At 42.1% G+C, this 18396-nt stretch overlaps 1 protein-coding gene across 1 annotated transcript in view; it reads right to left on the bottom strand.

The window, feature by feature from the left end:
• The window catches only part of LOC139375709 (syntaxin-binding protein 4-like), a 125909-nt gene extending 108228 nt beyond the window's left edge, over nucleotides 1-17681 (bottom strand). Inside the window, exons 1-5 of the mRNA XM_071117519.1 lie at nucleotides 17484-17681; nucleotides 6552-6625; nucleotides 6093-6188; nucleotides 4912-4981; nucleotides 3568-3642 (exon numbers count right to left, since the gene is read on the bottom strand). Of these exons, the coding sequence (XP_070973620.1) occupies nucleotides 3568-3642; nucleotides 4912-4981; nucleotides 6093-6188; nucleotides 6552-6625; nucleotides 17484-17539 (371 nt within the window). The 5' untranslated portion in view covers nucleotides 17540-17681. The remainder of the gene's footprint in view (nucleotides 1-3567; nucleotides 3643-4911; nucleotides 4982-6092; nucleotides 6189-6551; nucleotides 6626-17483) is intronic.
• Nucleotides 17682-18396: the final 715 nt, after the last annotated feature.

The raw sequence follows: 18396 nt of genomic DNA, 5'->3' as shown, positions 1-18396 counted from the left end.
TTTACGTCAGGCCCGGTGTACAAGACGGGGTGAGACGTGACAGGAGAGAGAGGACACAGGACAGACCCCTTTCCTCAGCAGTTAGGAGGACTAGAGTCCCAGAGGATATTTGGGAAGTGTTTAAATGTACCCAGTGTTTAAATGTACCCAGTTTTCAAATGAAGTCCTCCCTGATTGGCAGATGAGTGTATACCCTGATTAGAAGTAGCTGTTGCTCATCGGTTGCTCACTTGTGTTCCCTGAGAATGTGGTTTGAATTAAAAAGATGTGGACCTACACACCGAAGAAGGCTTCAAGCTGAAACGTCTCTCTCTAGTTCAGAGCAGCGCTGCTTTCAAATCAAGTCTTGATTTAGTATTTATTAGGATCCCCATTAGGATTAACATAATTAACACAATAACATAACACATCAATACATCACATTAGACATTATTACTCTAATGTGTACAATATAAATAACATTTACAATATAAAATGTACAATACTACAATATTACTGTGTGTGTGTGTGTGTGTGTGTGTGTGTGTGTGTGTGTGTGTGTGTGTGTGTGTGTGTGTGTGTGTGTGGTGTGTCTCTTCATAGTCCATGTTATGCCGTGAGGTGATTTATCCTACTTTTTCTTTTTACAGATTTTACTGTTCACTTGAGTTACTTGATGTGGAAGAGAGTTCCATGTAGTCATGGCTCTATGCAGTACTGTGTGTTTCCCAGAGTCTGCTCTGGACTTGGGGACTGTGAAGAGACCCCTGGTGGCATGTATTGTGGAGTATGTATGGGTGTCTGATCTGTGTGCTCGTTGTTTGAACAGACAGCTTGGTGCTGTCAACATGTCAATACCTCTCACAAAGACCAGTAGTGATGCAGTCAATCTCTTCTCTTCTTTGAGCCAGGAGAGATTGACATGAATGTCATTGATGTTAGCTCTCTGTGTACATTTAAGGGCCAGCTGTGTTTCCCTGTTCAGGGCCACTGTGATTTGTCCTTCTTTGTGGCACTTGACCATTTGACTGGGCAGTAGTCCAGGTGTGATAAAACTAGGGCCTGTAGGACTTGTTGAGTTGATTGTTATGTGAAGAAAGTAGAGCAGCGTTTTATCAAGGACACGGTCTTCTCCCCATCTTGTGCCAGGTCACACTCAAACCGGTGCTCCTGGCACCTACTACTATACCCCGTTCAAAGGCATTTAAATATGTTATCTTTCCCATTCACCATCTGAATGGCACACATACACAATCCACGTCTCAATTGTCTCAAGGCATAAAAATCCATCTTTAACTTGTCTCCTCTCCTTCATTTATACTAATTAAAGTTAATTTAACAGGTAACATCAATAAGGGATCATAGCTTTCATTTGGATTCACCTGGTTAGTCTATGTCATAGAGAGAGCAGATGTTCCTAGTATTTTGTACACTCAGTGAATACTTTGAAGTACGTTGGAAAATGTGTTGAACGTAATCCAATTTTTTTTTTTTACGCCATCCACACACAGGGGTTAACTGGGGGTGTGTTACTTCATGTTTCTACCATGACAGACGGCTTCCTGTGCTGACTGAGGTCAGAAGGAAACAGTGTTCTTTCTCTGTCCTCTAATAAGCAGTTTTCTGAAATCTGCACATTTGAACCAGCCAGGCCTCAAACACTGTTACACAACAATCAACCTATCTTCCCTAAAGCTTCCCCAAGGCTCTCTGTTTCTGGCACCCTATTCCCTATATAGTGCACTACTTTCGACCAGGGCTCCTGATATACATGATATATAATACATTATTATTATATTACATTATTAGAATGGGGTCCATTTCGGACACCGCTTCCATTTCTGAGTGAACACAACCCAAAGTCCTTCATGTTCTTACTGTAGTAACCAGATTGTTGTATTTATCAAAAGCAAATCAAGGATTCTTTAACCACTCAGCTCCTAACAGTATCTACCCTTGTTCAGTGACAACAACGTAGTGCTCTGACGTAGTGCACACTACCACACGTAGGCTGCACACAAACGTTTGTAGCCTTTGTCTAATAGTGACGGGGGAATAAATCGATACAGTTTCATATTGCAATATTTGACTCCCAAGTATCGTTTTGGAAATAAATAAATACAATATGTACAGTTCCAGTCAAAAATGTGGGAGAATGCCAAGAGTGTGCAACGCTGTCATCAAGGCAAAGGGTGGCTACTTTGAAGAGGTCTTCACTATTATTCTACAATGTAGAAAATAATAAAAAATAAAGAAAAACCCTTGAATGAGTGGGTGTGTGCAAACATTTGACTGGTCCTATACAGTATATAATATATAATAATCATATACCAAATCAAACAACACCAAGAATGGCAAAACTTCTGATGAAATACATAAAATACACGTAAAAGGGCAATTCCGCCACTTTTCAACTTCCTAGTCATTATCAGCATCACCATAACAGTGTCTATATTATGTGAAAACAGCCTATTTTCTATGATCTGTGGTTAAAAAGAGAAGAAGAAAGGTCCTACAAAATGATTTTCTATGATCTGTGGTTAAAAAGAGAAGAAGAAAGGTCCTACAAAATGATTTTCTATGATCTGTGGTTAAAAAGAGAAGAAGAAAGGTCCTACAAAATGATTTTCTATGATCTGTGGTTAAAAAGAGAAGAAGAAAGGTCCAACAAAATGATTTTCTATGATCTGTGGTTAAAAAGAGAAGAAGAAAGGTCCTACAAAATGATTTTCTATGATCTGTGGTTAAAAAGAGAAGAAGAAAGGTCCTACAAAATGATTTTCTATGATCTGTGGTTAAAAAGAGAAGAAGAAAGGTCCTACAAAATGATTTTCTATGATCTGTGGTTAAGAAGAGAAGAAGAAAGGTCCTACAAAATGATTTTCTATGATCTGTGGTTAAGAAGAGAAGAAGAAAGGTCCTACAAAATGATTTTCTATGATCTGTGGTTAAAAAGAGAAGAAGAAAGGTCCTACAAAATGATTTTCTATGATCTGTGGTTAAAAAGAGAAGAAGAAAGGTCCTACAAAATGATTTTCTATGATCTGTGGTTAAAAAGAGAAGAAGAAAGGTCCTACAAAATGATTTTCTATGATCTGTGGTTAAAAAGAAAAGAAGAAAGGTCCTACAAAATGATTTTCTATGATCTGTGGTTAAAAAGAGAAGAAGAAAGGTCCTACAAAATGATTTTCTATGATCTGTGGTTAAAAAGAAAAGAAGAAAGGTCCTACAAAATGATTTTCTATGATCTGTGGTTAAAAAGAGAAGAAGAAAGGTCCTACAAAATGTGACCTGACAGGTTAGGATTAAAAGGTAAAAAGAAAAACAGTGATTTTCAAAACCGGCAATGAGTTTCTAGCCAGAGAAAATGTATCTTCTCTCTCCCCACAACACCGCAAACATCAATGTTTGAAAATCACTGTTTTTAAAGTATCGTCATCGGGCAGAATTTGTTTTACTTTACATTTTTTTTCTATTTTCTATAAAGCGCTGTTTGTTATCACATATGTAGACTCTGGTATTGTGCTGGAGATGAGAGTCTCTGAAAAGTGGTGGAATTTCCTTTTAAATAAAGTCAGGCTTGGCTACCTGCTTTCATCGTCCCTGGCAACCATCAGAGACATGTGATTGGAGGCTGACGCTGACCGGAGGATATCCACCGCCCTATAGGACCACAGGAGAGAGGAGAGCAGTTTTAACACTACACCCGGGTTCAGGAAATTATATGTCACAAATGGCACCTTATTCCCTTTATAGTGCACTACTTTTGACCAGGGCCCATAGGGAATAGGGTGCACTACTTATGTCCAGGGCCCATAGGGAATAGGGTGCACTACTTATGACCAGGGCCCATAGGGAATAGGGTGCACTACTTATGACCAGGGCCCATAGGGAATAGGGTGCACTACTTATGACCAGGGCCCATAGGGAATAGGGTGCACTACTTTAGACCAGGGCCCATAGGGGATAGGGTGCACTACTTTAGACCAGGGCCCATAGCGAATAGGGTGCACTACTTTAGACCAGGGCCCATAGGGGATAGGGTGCACTACTTTAGACCAGGGCCCATAGCGAATAGGGTGCACTACTTTAGACCAGGGCCCATAGGGGATAGGGTGCACTACTTTAGACCAGGGCCCATAAGGAATAGGGTGCACTACTTTAGACCAGGGCCCATAGGGGATAGAGTGCACTACTTATGACCAGGGCCCATAGGGAATAGGGTGCAGTACTTATGACCAGGGCCCATAGCAAATAGGGTGCACTACTTTAGACCAGGGCCCATAGGGAATAGGGTGCACTACTTATGACCAGGGCCCATAGCGAATAGGGTGCACTACTTTAGACCAGGGCCCATAGCGAATAGGGTGCACTACTTTAGACCAGGGCCCATAGGGAATAGGGTGCACTACTTATGACCAGGGCCCATAGCGAATAGGGTGCACTACTTTAGACCAGGGCCCATAGCGAAGAGGGTGCACTACTTTAGACCAGGGCCCATAGGGGATAGGGTGCACTACTTTATACCAGGGCCCATAGGGGATAGGGTGCACTACTTATGACCAGGGCCCATAGGGGATAGGGTGCACTACTTTAGACCAGGGCCCATAGGGGATAGGGTGCACTACTTTTGACCAGGGCCCATAGGGGATAGGGTGCCATTTGAGATACACAGAAAATGTTGATGGAACTGGCATAACACCTTCAGTCATCGTCACCTCTAGAGGTCGACCTCTAGTCACCTCTATGTAGAAAACTGTTGTTTTTTAATTCAATGTGTGGCATTCAAGTATTACTCCTGAGTTGAAACACAAACACCAATGTAACATACTTTGCATAGCATCATTCACATGGCTAACGAATGATTAACAAACAACTAAACTCACATGACCTAATTATGTCCAAGTCTACCACTGTGCACTAATGACCTACCTCTCGTTGGTTACTCCTCCTAAACTCATATTATTGACTTCCAAAATGAGGTCGCCCGTTCTAAGCCTCCCTGGAACACACAAATACACAGAGACAGAGAGAGATAACGAGAGAGAGAACGAGAGACAGTGAAAGAGAGAGAGAGAGAACGAGAGAGAATGAAAGAGAGAGAGTGAAAGACGGCGAGAGAGAGAGAGAGACAGCGAGCGAGAGACAGCGAGAGAGAGAGAGTGAAAGAGACAGCGAGAGAGTGAAAGAGACGGCGAGCAAGAGAGAGTGAAAGACGGCGAGAGAGAGAGAGTGAAAGAGACGGCGAGATAGAGAGAGTGAAAGAGATGGCGAGAAAGAGAGAGGGAAAGAGAAAGCGAGAGAGAGTGAGAGAGAGTGAAAGAGACGGAGAGAGAGAGAGAGAGAGAGAGAGAGAGAGAGAGAGAGAGAGAACGAGAGAGAATGAAAGAGAGTGAAAGAGACAGCGAGAGAGAGAGAGTGAAAGAGACGGCGAGAGAGAGAGAAAGAGAAAGCGAGCGAGAGCGAGAGAGAGTGAAAGAGACGGCGAGAGAGGGAGAGAGAAAGAGACGGCGAGAGAGAGAGAGAGAAAGAGAAAGCGAGAGAGAGCGAGAGAGAGAGAGAGAAAGAGTGAAAGAGACGGCGAGAGAGAGAGAGAAAGAAAGCGAGCGAGAGAGAAAAAGCGAGAGAGAGCGAGAGAGAGAGAGAGAGAGCAAGAGAGAATAAAAGAGAGTGCGAGCGAGAGAATGAGAGAATGAAAGAGACAGCGAGAGAGAGAATGAGAGAAAGAGACAGCGAGAGAGAGAATGAGAGAAAGAGACAGCGAGAGAGAGAGAGTGAAAGAGACAGCGAGAGAGAGAGATCGAGACAGCGAGAGAGAGAGATCGAGACAGCGAGAGAGAGAGACAGTGTGGGAAAGAGACCCAGAGGGAAAGAGAGCGAGAGCGAGGGAAAGAGACCCAGAGGGAAAGAGAGCGAGAGCGAGGGAAAGAGAGCGAGAGCGAGGGAAAGAGAGCGAGAGCGAGGGAAAGAGAGCGAGAGCGAGGGAAAGAGAGCGAAAGAGGAAAAGAAAGAGAAAAAAAGAGAGCATTTTGCCATCATCATCATCTGTAATAGAGGTTATTTATCAACATACTAAATTAGCCAAAAACAACAACAATCAGAAAGTAACGTACCATCCTGAGCAGCCAGCCCTCCCGGTAACACCCGCTTGATGAAGATCCCAAACTCCTCACGTGTCTGCTCTCTGTAGCCACCGATGATCTTCACCCCTGGATGAGGAACAAGAGACAAAAGCAACACCTTATATGAACCCCAGTAGATAAAGGTTATAGGGGAAATCTATTAAGCAGAAAACACATTTTAGAGCAATTGAGAGGTGCAGTATCGGAGCTGCCACTATTTAGAATGTTGCGGTGCGTTAGCTCACTGCACAGCTCTTTTTGCGGAGGGAAATGTCGCCCTTCGACTTGCTATAATAATCATTCGTTACTAGGGCCAAGAGTTTTTCCTTGACTACATAATCTGACCAGGGAAACCTCTGGGCCCCAGTTATAGCTGATTAAAACATATATAGACTATAGCTACATCCATTCATAATGCATATTACATTAGAGGTCAAGATGTATACTGACCCAGTCCTTTCTTGCAGTCGCAGAACTCCAGTCTCTCAATGGCCCGGTTGATGCCGTGAGGCCCCATGACGGTCCTGGAACACACAAATACCTTCTCGGTCACGTCACCCCAACGTTTACCCATTTAACTAATAAATATTATTTTAAACCCTCGTGGATGGAAAGAAAAGAAGGCTCATGACGGATAGAGGAAGAGAATGGAAGAGATAAAGGAAGATAGAAAGAGACCTCTCACAGCCACATGGTTCATCGGATGAGCTTTCATCTCCGGTATCAAGATGTAATTGAATCATTGTCCAAAGGATTTCGTTAGAATAGGTTCCCAGAGCCACACCAATATGTTCCATAACCAGCTGTGGACTGGCTTTACAGACGAGCTGAAATGTGTCAGGAGCCGCCGCGAGTGAGTGTGTGTGTAGGGAGTGTGGTCTACGGAGCCACCAAAGTGTCTGGCAAGTGTGTGAGGCGAGTGTGTGGTCTACGGAGCCACCAAAGTGTCTGGCAAGTGTGAGGCGAGTGTGTGAGGCGAGTGTGTGTGTAGGGAGTGTGTGGTCTACGGAGCCACCAAAGTGTCTGGCGAGTGTGTGAGGCGAGTGTGGTATTCCAGAGCGGCTGCAGGTGTGTGTGGAGAGTTTGTGTCGGTGCGTTCTGAGTATATGTGGGGTCAGAAGCAGCCGCCAGACACAAACTGACAGGGTTTCAGCATCAGGGGAAAAACAAAAACACACCGTCTCATCTCTTCACAGGGACTTTGACTGGCAGCATCACATCAGCTCAGGCTGTCCAGACCAATCTCCCTATGAGCCATTCACAGCATTAAAATGCTTCATATGACAGTAATAACCAAGGACTTACCCAATCTGAAAAGAAGATTTGTTGTTGAGAATTAATGCCATTATGCTGGACGTGAACATTGTATGAGGACGGACAAAAGGTTTTCCAGGCCACATCATGTGATCAGGAGAAACTCTTGGCCTTAATTGTTTGTGTGTGTGTGTGTGTGTGTGTGTGTGTGTGTGTGTGTGTGTGTGTGTGTGTGTGTGTGTGTGTGTGTGTGTGTGTGTGTGTGTGTGTGTGTGTGTGTGTGTATGTGTGTGGTGTGTGGTGTGTGTGTGTGTGTATTTGTGCGTGTGTGTGGTGTGTGTGTGGGTGTGTGTGGGTGTGTGTGTGTGTGTGTGTGTGTGTGTGTGTGTGTGTGTGTGTGTGTGTGTGTGTGTTGCATGCTGCGTCACCGATGGGAGTAAATGGTTTACAGCAGCAAAGAGCTTTTAGATCTTTTAAATTATGAAAAAAGTAATTACAGTCTAAACAGGTGCATTAGGTATTGGAAAACACTGCTGCCAATCTGCAGACCTGGGAGGACAGGACAGGGCTGGGAGGTAATCCTCTGGACAAACAGACAGATACAGGAAGAAACAGAGGACAAAGCTTTGGGTTCAAACTAGGGCATTGGATGACTACAGTCAATACAATTCATTTCAAATGTAGTGTATGCACATCCAATAACTTGCAAGTGCTGTGTACAAAAATACACAGTACTTATACCCAAACACTGATACCCAAACACTGATAAATGCTCTGGCACAATAAACTGCGGGAGCATTATATTTGACAGTCAATACAACAGTACATCTGTGGTCCAGACAGTGTGGCTATATGCTGTTTACGTTCTCCATGTACTGCAGTTCCAACTATTGTCTTGACTTGAAAGCTTTCAGAAGACTTCCTATCAGATGATCATTGGGGCTTTCTTTTTCCAACAGCTGCTTGACCTCTGCGTTTAATCTATTGCCCTTCAGCTTGTGCTATGTACCCAGCACCTGTTCCGTATATTTGGCGGCCAGACCTTTCACTAATTTGTGCTTTACTTGGATGACATTGGTCATGAAAAGAAACCACTTTTTTTACACCACAGGTACTGAACCAGAATAAAGATCCAGTCCACGAACTTATAGGTTGTTGTGTTCATCATATATCTCTTGTATATCTGTATCGTGTCTGGACTATCATTAAATGTGAAGACTGTATATTATTGAATCAATTCTCTATGTGCAATTTAATTATGCGATTAAACTAATCATGTAACTTTAAATAACTAGGAAGTTGGGGCACCACGTAAAAATGTAATTTACAGTGCATTGCAAAAGTATTCGGCCCCCTTGAACTTTGCGACCTTTTGCCACATTTCAGGCTTCAAACATAAAGATATAAAACTGTATTTTTTTGTGAAGAATCAACAACAAGTGGGACACAATCATGAAGTGGAACGACATTTATTGGATATTTCAAACTTTTTTAACAAATCAAAAACTGAAAAATTGGGCGTGCAAAATTATTCAGCCCCTTTACTTTCAGTGCAGCAAACTCTCTCCAGAAGTTCAGTGAGGATCTCTGAATGATCCAATGTTGACCTAAATGACTAATGATGATAAATACAATCCACCTGTGTGTAATCAAGTCTCCGTATAAATTCACCTGCACTGTGATAGTCTCAGAGGTCCGTTAAAAGCGCAGAGAGCATCATGAAGAACAAGGAACACACCAGGCAGGTCCGAGATACTGTTGTGAAGAAGTTTAAAGCCGGATTTGGATACAAAAAGATTTCCCAAGCTTTAAACATCCCAAGGAGCACTGTGCGAGCGATAATGTTGAAATGGAAGGAGTATCAGACCACTGCAAATCTACCAAGACCTGGCCGTCCCTCTAAACTTTCAGCTCATACAAGGAGAAGACTGATCAGAGATGCAGCCAAGAGGCCCATGATCACTCTGGATGAACTGCAGAGATCTACAGCTAAGGTGGGAGACTCTGTCCATAGGACAACAATCAGTCGTATATTGCACAAATCTGGCCTTTATGGAAGAGTGGCAAGAAGAAAGCCATTTCTTAAAGATATCCATAAAAAGTGTTGTTTAAAGTTTGCCACAAGCCACCTGGGAGACACACCAAACATGTGGAAGAAGGTGCTCTGGTCAGATGAAACCAAAATTGAACTTTTTGGCAACAATGCAAGACGTTATGTTTGGCGTAAAAGCAACACAGCTCATCACCCTGAACACACCATCCCCACTGTCAAACATGGTGGTGGCAGCATCATGGTTTGGGCCTGCTTTTCTTCAGCAGGGACAGGGAAGATGGTTAAAATTGATGGGAAGATGGATGGAGCCAAATACAGGACCATTCTGGAAGAAAACCTGATGGAGTCTGCAAAAGACCTGAGACTGGGACGGAGATTTGTCTTCCAAAAAGACAATGATCCAAAACATAAAGCAAAATCTACAATGGAATGGTTCAAAAATAAACATATCCAGGTGTTAGAATGGCCAAGTCAAAGTCCAGACCTGAATCCAATCGAGAATCTGTGGAAAGAACTGAAAACTGCTGTTCACAAATGCTCTCCATCCAACCTCACTGAGCTCGAGCTGTTTTGCAAGGAGGAATGGGAAAAAATGTCAGTCTCTCGATGTGCAAAACTGATAGAGACATACCCCAAGCGACTTACAGCTGTAATCGCAGCAAAAGGTGGCGCTACAAAGTATTAACTTAAGGGGGCTGAATAATTTTGCACGCCCAATTTTTCAGTTTTTGATTTGTTAAAAAAGTTTGAAATATCCAATAAATGTTGTTCCACTTCATGATTGTGTCCCACTTGTTGTTGATTCTTCACAAAAAAATACAGTTTTATATCTTTATGTTTGAAGCCTGAAATGTGGCGAAAGGTCGCAAAGTTCAAGGGGGCCGAATACTTTCGCAATGCACTGTATATAGTGTCAAACTCCCAAATATAACTCTTCAGATATTTTCATATCTTATCAAAACAGTCGCTCATTAATGAATTATTATTATTAATTCATCAGTTCATTACTGAATGTCGCAAACACTTGGATATCTGTACGAATCCTAGCCTAAATCATGAATCGGCGATATACAAATTGGCTTAATTATTTATTTACTAAGTAGCTAAATAATCACACAGAATTACATGAACAAACAGTAGACATTTGGGTTACTACATGATGCAAAGAAAAAGTCCCTAGCTGACGATACCGATATGAAGGCTTGGTAGACAAAGGAAAGGGGTGGGGACTGAGAAAGAGTGGGAAAGACAAAATGGATTCACTACACACAGTTGATAATTATATTAATTGAAATGCTAATAATTTACACATGAACTGCCGCTCATTCGAGAATAATTGCAATGTATATATTTACGCCCGTATGTCGTTGTCGTCTTCTCTGTTGGAATCGCCGGTCCGTCTGCTGGAGAGTCAGATCATCAGAGAGTCTTTGGTTAACTTTCCCAGAAGTCACAATGTCCTTTGTGGTTGTAGCTTTCTCCGCGGCTCTGGATAGTGTCTGATGTAATGGATACGTCAGGTCTACAGATGGTCATTGCATTGAATAGATGCTTCCACAGTTCTCACTATTCTTGTACTAGATTTACGTAATTTCCAGCTGCAGCTTAGTAATTATACATCTAAGGTTTGCTCTTATTCTTTAGTGATCGATAGTCTCAGAGTTTAACAATTTCCAGCCGTGTAGTCACAACTACAGCTGTATGGTCTCCGCGGCCTATAGAATTGTAGCCATTCCAACGTGAGACATTCTCTGACTTAATATAAATTTTGAAGGAAGTGGGTTTTTACACTCTGTGGAAGAAGGGGGGGGGGGTTCTATAATGCCTAATGTGATGTCTGGGCTCACAAGGGTGTGACCATTGACTAGTTAAAACTTTATAACTAAACAAGTATCTCCTATAGAAGGACAACATGACATTACATCTTCTCACAAATAGTTTCATATTCAATCATATATCTTACACAACATTCAAATAGAAAACTAATAACTGAGAAATGTACACATCCAAAGCTACCGTTATTCTGTGCTACTGTCCTTCCTGATGTCACAAAATAAAACACCTTCGACAGGATTGTACTTTAAATACCAACGGACCATTCCCACATTCTCAAAAATATAAATATTGTTTAATCCTCCAATATGGGGGATTAGGAGTTGTCATGATTGGCCTGCTTTGGTTAGGTTACCGTGGACCACAATCCTACGGAGAGATCTCTCACACCCACCAGAGGGGAAGAGATCGAGAGGTATGGAGATGGGGGCAAAATTCCTTTGTTCTCTCACTATGGAGAACCGGCCTCAGAACATTAACAAGCAATAAATGGACTCTGGGACAATAGGTTTCGTCAGCCACAATGGTGGAAATGGCAATAGATGGAATATGAAAATGAATGGGGCGGCAGGTAGCTTAGTGGTTAGAGCGTTGGGACAGTAACCGAAAGGTTGCTAGATCGAATCCCCGAGCTGACAAGGTAAAAATCTGTCATTCTGCACCTGAACAAGGCAGTTAACCCACTGTTCCCACTGTTCCTAGGCTCATTGTAATTAAGAATTTGTCCTTAACTGACTTGCCTAGTTAAATATAAAATGAATGTCATTTTTGTTGTGATATTAAAAGTTAAAGGACGATGTTATAACAAATACATTGTAACTTTAAGAGTTTTCCTAGTATGTGCCTGATGTTTGCATATTGTACGTTGTGTGGAAAATGTCCAGATCAAAGAGAATGTTTTTCTAAAGATGAAATGTGAAGTTATTTGTCTAAATTGGATCTGAGTAAAATCCTCATAACTTGGTACGCCCAGAGAACTGCCCTAAAGGCGAAAATGCCCATTCCTGACCCGAGGGTATAAAACCTGTGAGTTAAGAATTAACATATCAGACTAAGTGACCCTGAGCTGCAGCCAAGGTCTGAGTGGTCAGCAAACCCAAAACGCAACACGAGGTTGAAGAAGACAAAGGAACCTTTTAACAACCTATGCTACAGACCAGTAGCTGTATCTAAAGGGTGTGAATTCAAGCAGGACCACCTGGTCACCACTCTCCAAGGAATCGTGGGTCTACACTGTTTTCCTTCCCACGCTGGAACCTTCCACACGGCTGATTAGCCCTCCTCAGAAGACCTCTTTTCAGAGCGAGGACGAGGAAACAGACCACTAAGAGAAAGGACACTGACATCGTGAGGAGAACAGAGTGACACCAGGTTGAAGATGGACAGTCATTAGAGAAGTCGGAATCCGGTCCACGCAGAGACACCCCATTGGACAATTTCAACACGTAATTACATCATTATATTCTGACCCATAAGAGCAGCAGTTCGGGGCAAGGTTAGGGTTCAAATAAGCATAGCTGACAAATGCACCCAAGTGTATTTTTCTCCCCATTTTGTGTAACACGTGTCAAATTGTATTGACCCCCTAGTGGCCTGTTTTATCATACTAAATTCTAATCCATAGCCTAGACTGTGTGTTTGTGTATCTTATATTAGCATTTGTAGCTTGTTAGCAAATAAATAATCAACTCAATTGGTGTGGGGGGGATTTATTTGGCGAGACTCGGGTTTGAGCAGAGTCCTGGATTATGCGACGTTCAGAATGAGACTGAGAATGGACTAATTAGCGACTGTTATAAAATCGATATTCTGATATTCTTTTGAGTTAATTTGGGAAATAGAAACTCAATAAAGCTAAAAACTTTCCCATGGTGCCACAGGTTAATAATTGCCTTATTCATTTAATCACGTAATTATAAACCGTTAATCAATCGACGAGCAGCACATTAATCAATACATCACGACAGAGTTGAACAAAGAGAAGCTCTTTGGTTTCTTTCCTCTCTCTTTCTTCTTGACCAGGGGGAAGAGAGTCTGCCAGGAATGTATGACTTGTTGTTAAATCTTAAAACTTGGTGGGAGAAAGAGAGTGAGAGAGAGAGAGAGAGAGAGAGAGAGAGAGAGAGAGAGAGGGGGGGGAGCCACGATATACACACCAAAGGGCCATATGACATCTGCTGCATGTGCTGACTATTCAAAACATGAACTGGTCTATAAAAAAAAATATGTAAAAAATATCACCTGGTCAGACCATTACTCCAGTTCCAGTTGTCAGATAGGTACTGTTTGGCGTAGCACAGAGAATTTTTGACCAACCTTAACTTGGTGATACTTCCTCAATTCCTGACTTGGATAACAACCAATGTCTTCTAAAAGTTAATGTCTAGTTTCAGGGGGTTTGTTTGAATTTAGAAAACGCGCCATTAGTAAATGAAATCAGTTTTTTGCTTAATGAAGTAATCCAACCATTTGTACGACGCCATCTTGTCTATTTAAAATCTTCCCTCATTATTGAGACAGGTGGGTGTCATGCTCAAAATGCTGCATGTCATGATGATGTCTCAATCAACGAGAGAAGATTTTAAATAGACAAGATGGCGTCGTACACATTGTCGGATTACTTCATTAAGCAAAAAACTTATTTCATTTCATAACGGAGCATTAGACAACTAGACATGGACGTTTAGAAGACATCGGTTGTCTTGCAAGTCGAGAATTGAGGAAGTATCACCAAGTTAAGGTTGGTTGAAAATTCTCTGTGCTACGCCAAACAGTACCTAACCTGTAACGGCTAATGTAGCGTCACTTTTGCCTGTTACAAACTGCTAGATAATAAATGCCTTGTCATAGCAGACCTACCCACATTTGCTATCCTATAGCTTTCATCATCCAACACCTTGTCAGTTTATGGACCGATTTAGAGTTGTGGAATGCTTTTACAACAGATCCCTGCTTAACTAAAGCATGTGCATAAATCTTTCATTGATGTCAATGGGAAAATGATATATAAGTACTCAGAAGTTGATGGAGTGTCGGCATGTTCGTCTCTGCCCTGCTCATGACCCTGGAAGTAGCAGAGGAAAAGGGTTCAGCTAGAGGTTAACACTCCAGATTTAGGAAGAGCTGACCTGGTTTCCTGAGTTTCCGTCAGCGGCAGCAACTGATTGGCTGAATACCCAGAGCACCAGGTGGTTGGTGTTGTCAACAAAGCAGCATGACAGAAATATGATGACAAGTTTTCGAACTTCAGGTAGTTTATTTGAGAAGATATATAAAGCGATCTGTGAATTTGAACAACAGCATAACTATACCTATTTCCATCTTGCGTGTCAAAAAAACGAATGACTACTGCTGTACATGCTGCCATTGTTTGGAACAGATTAGATTGTGCTAGAACGAGCAGCCAGCTCATGAACAAAACGAGTGCACCAGAGAGAATGGTCATCACTAGTTACCACAGCTACAGAGTCATAAACCCGTCCTATTTCTACAATTTATTCTTCTTAAAATCTGTATAACAATATGGCTGTGGTAACTAGTGGAAACCAGGGAGAACGCAACAAGCATGCAGATGCATGATCTAACTGGGGATAGCTAGCTAACATATTGTCACAAAGCATGATCTAACTGGGGATAGCTAGCTAACATATTGTCACAAAGCATGATCTAACTGGGGATAGCTAGCTAACATATTGTCACAAAGTATGATCTAACTGGGGATAGCTAGCTAACATATTGTCACAAAGTATGATCTAACTGGGGATAGCTAGCTAACACATTGTCACAAAGCATGATCTTCTAGCCAGGTAACTTTCATTCTGAAATAACTTCATATTTCTGAGTTAATCAGATATTAGTTTAGAAAGAGTTGAAATTGGCATGGAAAGGGGGATACCTAGTCAGTTGTACAACTGAATGCATTCCATTGAAATGTGTCTTCCGCATTTAACCATTTTCTTTTCAAACAGGAAAATGTACACATTTACTGCACTTTCATTAGCATTTAAAACACAATCCAATCATTTCTATATCATCTATATTTTTCTTTAAATAAAAATATATTCACTTTTTTATTTTTTTTACCCATCACATATTATTAATTTTGACCAATTACAAGTGGGACTCCGTCCCTAACACCGTAATAGGCATGCCACCTCTGGTTTCCGTTCATGAAGGAATAGAGGGAAGAGGTATTTTCTATGGCCCGTCTCTGCCCTGCTCATGACCCTGGAAGTAGCAGAGGAAAAGGGTTCAACAAGAGGTTAACACTCCAGCTTTAGGAAGAGCTGACCTGGTTTCCTAAGGTTCCTCTCTCTGCCTCTTCTTTCCCTTCCTATTCACTCCTCTCGTTTAATCATTACCACCTCCTTTCCTTTCCTTTCCTCTCCTGTCTTCCCTCCTTATCTCCTCTCCTTCTTCCCTTCCATCTCCTGTCATTTCTGTGTCTCCTCCCTCATTTCCCCTCCCATATTGTCCTCGTTTCCTCCGTCCTCTACTCTTCCCCATCCCCGTTCACAACAAAAGCCCACATTTCTAAATTTAGCCCAGGAGATTACACTAACCAAGAGACAAATGGCCAAGACAGACTCCGAAGGCTCATAGTAAGATCACTAAACAGCTGTTGTTCCTGTAGCCTACAAAAGGACTATAATGCATTCACCCATATTTGTTTTATATAGCCTACAGTGTCACATACACACCGTTTAACCCTTAACAATCAATAAACACTACAATGGACATTGTAGTGAGTGAGTCATTGTACACAAAAAAAAAAAGGGTTCTTAAATGGTTCTTCCTCAGCTCTTAATGTTCCTTGCCCGATAAATAACCTTTTGAGTTAACTGTGAGGTTCTTGAGTGACATCCACAATTCTTCAGAATTCTCAAAGGTTCTTGTATGTATTGAAGCCTACAGATGTGTGTACCTTTCATAGCACACAGCAAATTGGCTAATCCTATAGTTTTTACGGTAATTTATTAGCAGCCAGTTACCTGTGAGTTACTGTAAAAAAAATATATATCTAAATTAAGTATATATGGGGCGGCAGGGTAGCCTAGTGGTTAGAGCGTTGGACTAGTAACCGAAATGTTGCAAGTTCAAATCCCCGAGCTGACAAGGTACAAATCTGTCGTTCTGCCCCTGAACAAGGCAGTTAACCCACTGTTCCTAGGCTGTCATTGAAAATAAGAATTTGTTCTTTTGCCTAGTAAAAAAAAGTACAGTATGTTAACATAAATTGTAAAAATAACAGTAATTTACTGTTAAATCAAATTTTATTCTGAATTTACAGTAACATACTTTTTTTTTGAGTGAGTAATTCATGGAATTTACTGCCATAAGCTAACAACAGGATTTTTTTGTTTTCCAGTGTATGAGTTTCAGGCCATTGTATTAGGGTACAACTAGGCCCTCAAAAGAAGGCATTATTACAACATATTCACTTAGGATCTCACTTGGTAAAGGCAAAAGGACTGAAAATTAAAGAATGCAACAACCACAGTCATGGGTGGTACTGGTAACTCTAGAATTCACTCCAAACGCACCCTGGGAAATATGCAAATAAGCTTAAAACCCTACAGCAGGGCTATTCAATTCCAGTCCTGGAGGATTTTTGTATGGTTCTTCAGACACTAAAATAGTTCCCCTATGGCATTGCTCTCAACAACCCTATTTCGTCCTTTATTTATAAGAATGTAGTGAGTTACTTGCGGAGTATCGACGGTTAGAACAAACAGTTAGAACAAACATGTAACTGATCACTTAATACGGGCTAATCTGTCTTCCCTTCGTCCTCCTGCTGTGACAGGACTGGCCAGGAGCGGTCACAGGGCTCCAGCTGCTATAGGCCATTTATAAACCTCCGTCTATAGGATACACTTCCATCTCCAACTCTACATATGTAGTGCAGCTAAACTCGTACATTACAGCACTGCAAAGAACAGTCAAGTAAACAGACACATTAAGGCTTCCTTGTTGCTTCCCCTGCACAAGTCTCTGAGCAACACACACACACACACACACACACACACACACACACACACACACACACACATGCACGCACCTCCTTCTACTGTAAGGCTCAGAGGTGAAAGGAAGTATAATTTTAGATGCAACAAAATGTAATTTACTGTACATATTTTCACCCTTCAATTTAAGAAAATGACTTAAAAAGAGAAACTATATTAAGAGTGAAGAGGGTGATTAAGCAAATAGAAGGAAAACAAATTAAAAAAGGGACATACCAGTATAGCAGAGATAGCCCATCGAATCGTTCTGCCTCCTTAGGCAGTAGTGCCATCGCACAGAAAGAGAGACTGAATCACTTTCTCAAACACACACAGACAGGGAGATAAAAACACCCCCCCACACACAGACACACACACACAAATATTACGGAGCCATGGGAGATGAGAGCAGTCAGTTGTTTGGAGAGAGATGAGACACTAGCAGTTTAAACAGTTGGGAGAGAGAGATTGAAATCCGCCTCGTCAGAGAGAGAACACGCCTGCCTATCTTTACCACTAATCCCTCCTGATACACGTCCATCACGCACTGCCTGCGCCTCACCTCTCTTTCCACTGTCGCCTGGAGTCAGGGAGACACACACCACACAATCTAAGAAACATACCCACAGTCACACACTCAAACTGACGACGTACCTCTTTCCAATCAGCAATCAGGACTAGACAGAGGGACTGAGAGGGAGAACAGAAAAACAAATAGGTCAAAGTACACATCCATGCAATTACAGCTATTAGGAAGAGAAAGATGGGCAGCACTTTATTTGGATACCCCCGTTTTCCCCAATTAAAGGTGCAACCTCCTGTGCTTAACCCTTACCCCAACCCCAACCCTTACCCTAACCCTTACCCCAACCCTAACCCCAACCCTTACCCTAACCCCAACCCTAACCCCAACCCTAACCCTTAACCCTTACCCCAACCCTAACCCTTACCCTTACCCTAACCCTTACCCCAACCCCAACCCCTACCCTAACCCCAACCCCAACCCCAACCCTAACCCTTACCCCAACCCTAACCCCAACCCTTACCCTAACCCTTACCCTAACCCCAACCCTAACCCCAACCCTTACCCTAACCCCAACCCTAACCCCAACCCTAACCCCAACCCTAACCCTAACCCCAACCCTTACCC

This window comes from Oncorhynchus clarkii, chromosome 20 (genome assembly GCF_045791955.1).
Source record: "Oncorhynchus clarkii lewisi isolate Uvic-CL-2024 chromosome 20, UVic_Ocla_1.0, whole genome shotgun sequence".
Classification (NCBI taxonomy): domain Eukaryota; kingdom Metazoa; phylum Chordata; class Actinopteri; order Salmoniformes; family Salmonidae; genus Oncorhynchus; species Oncorhynchus clarkii.
This window is presented reverse-complemented; position numbering and strand designations above follow the sequence as displayed.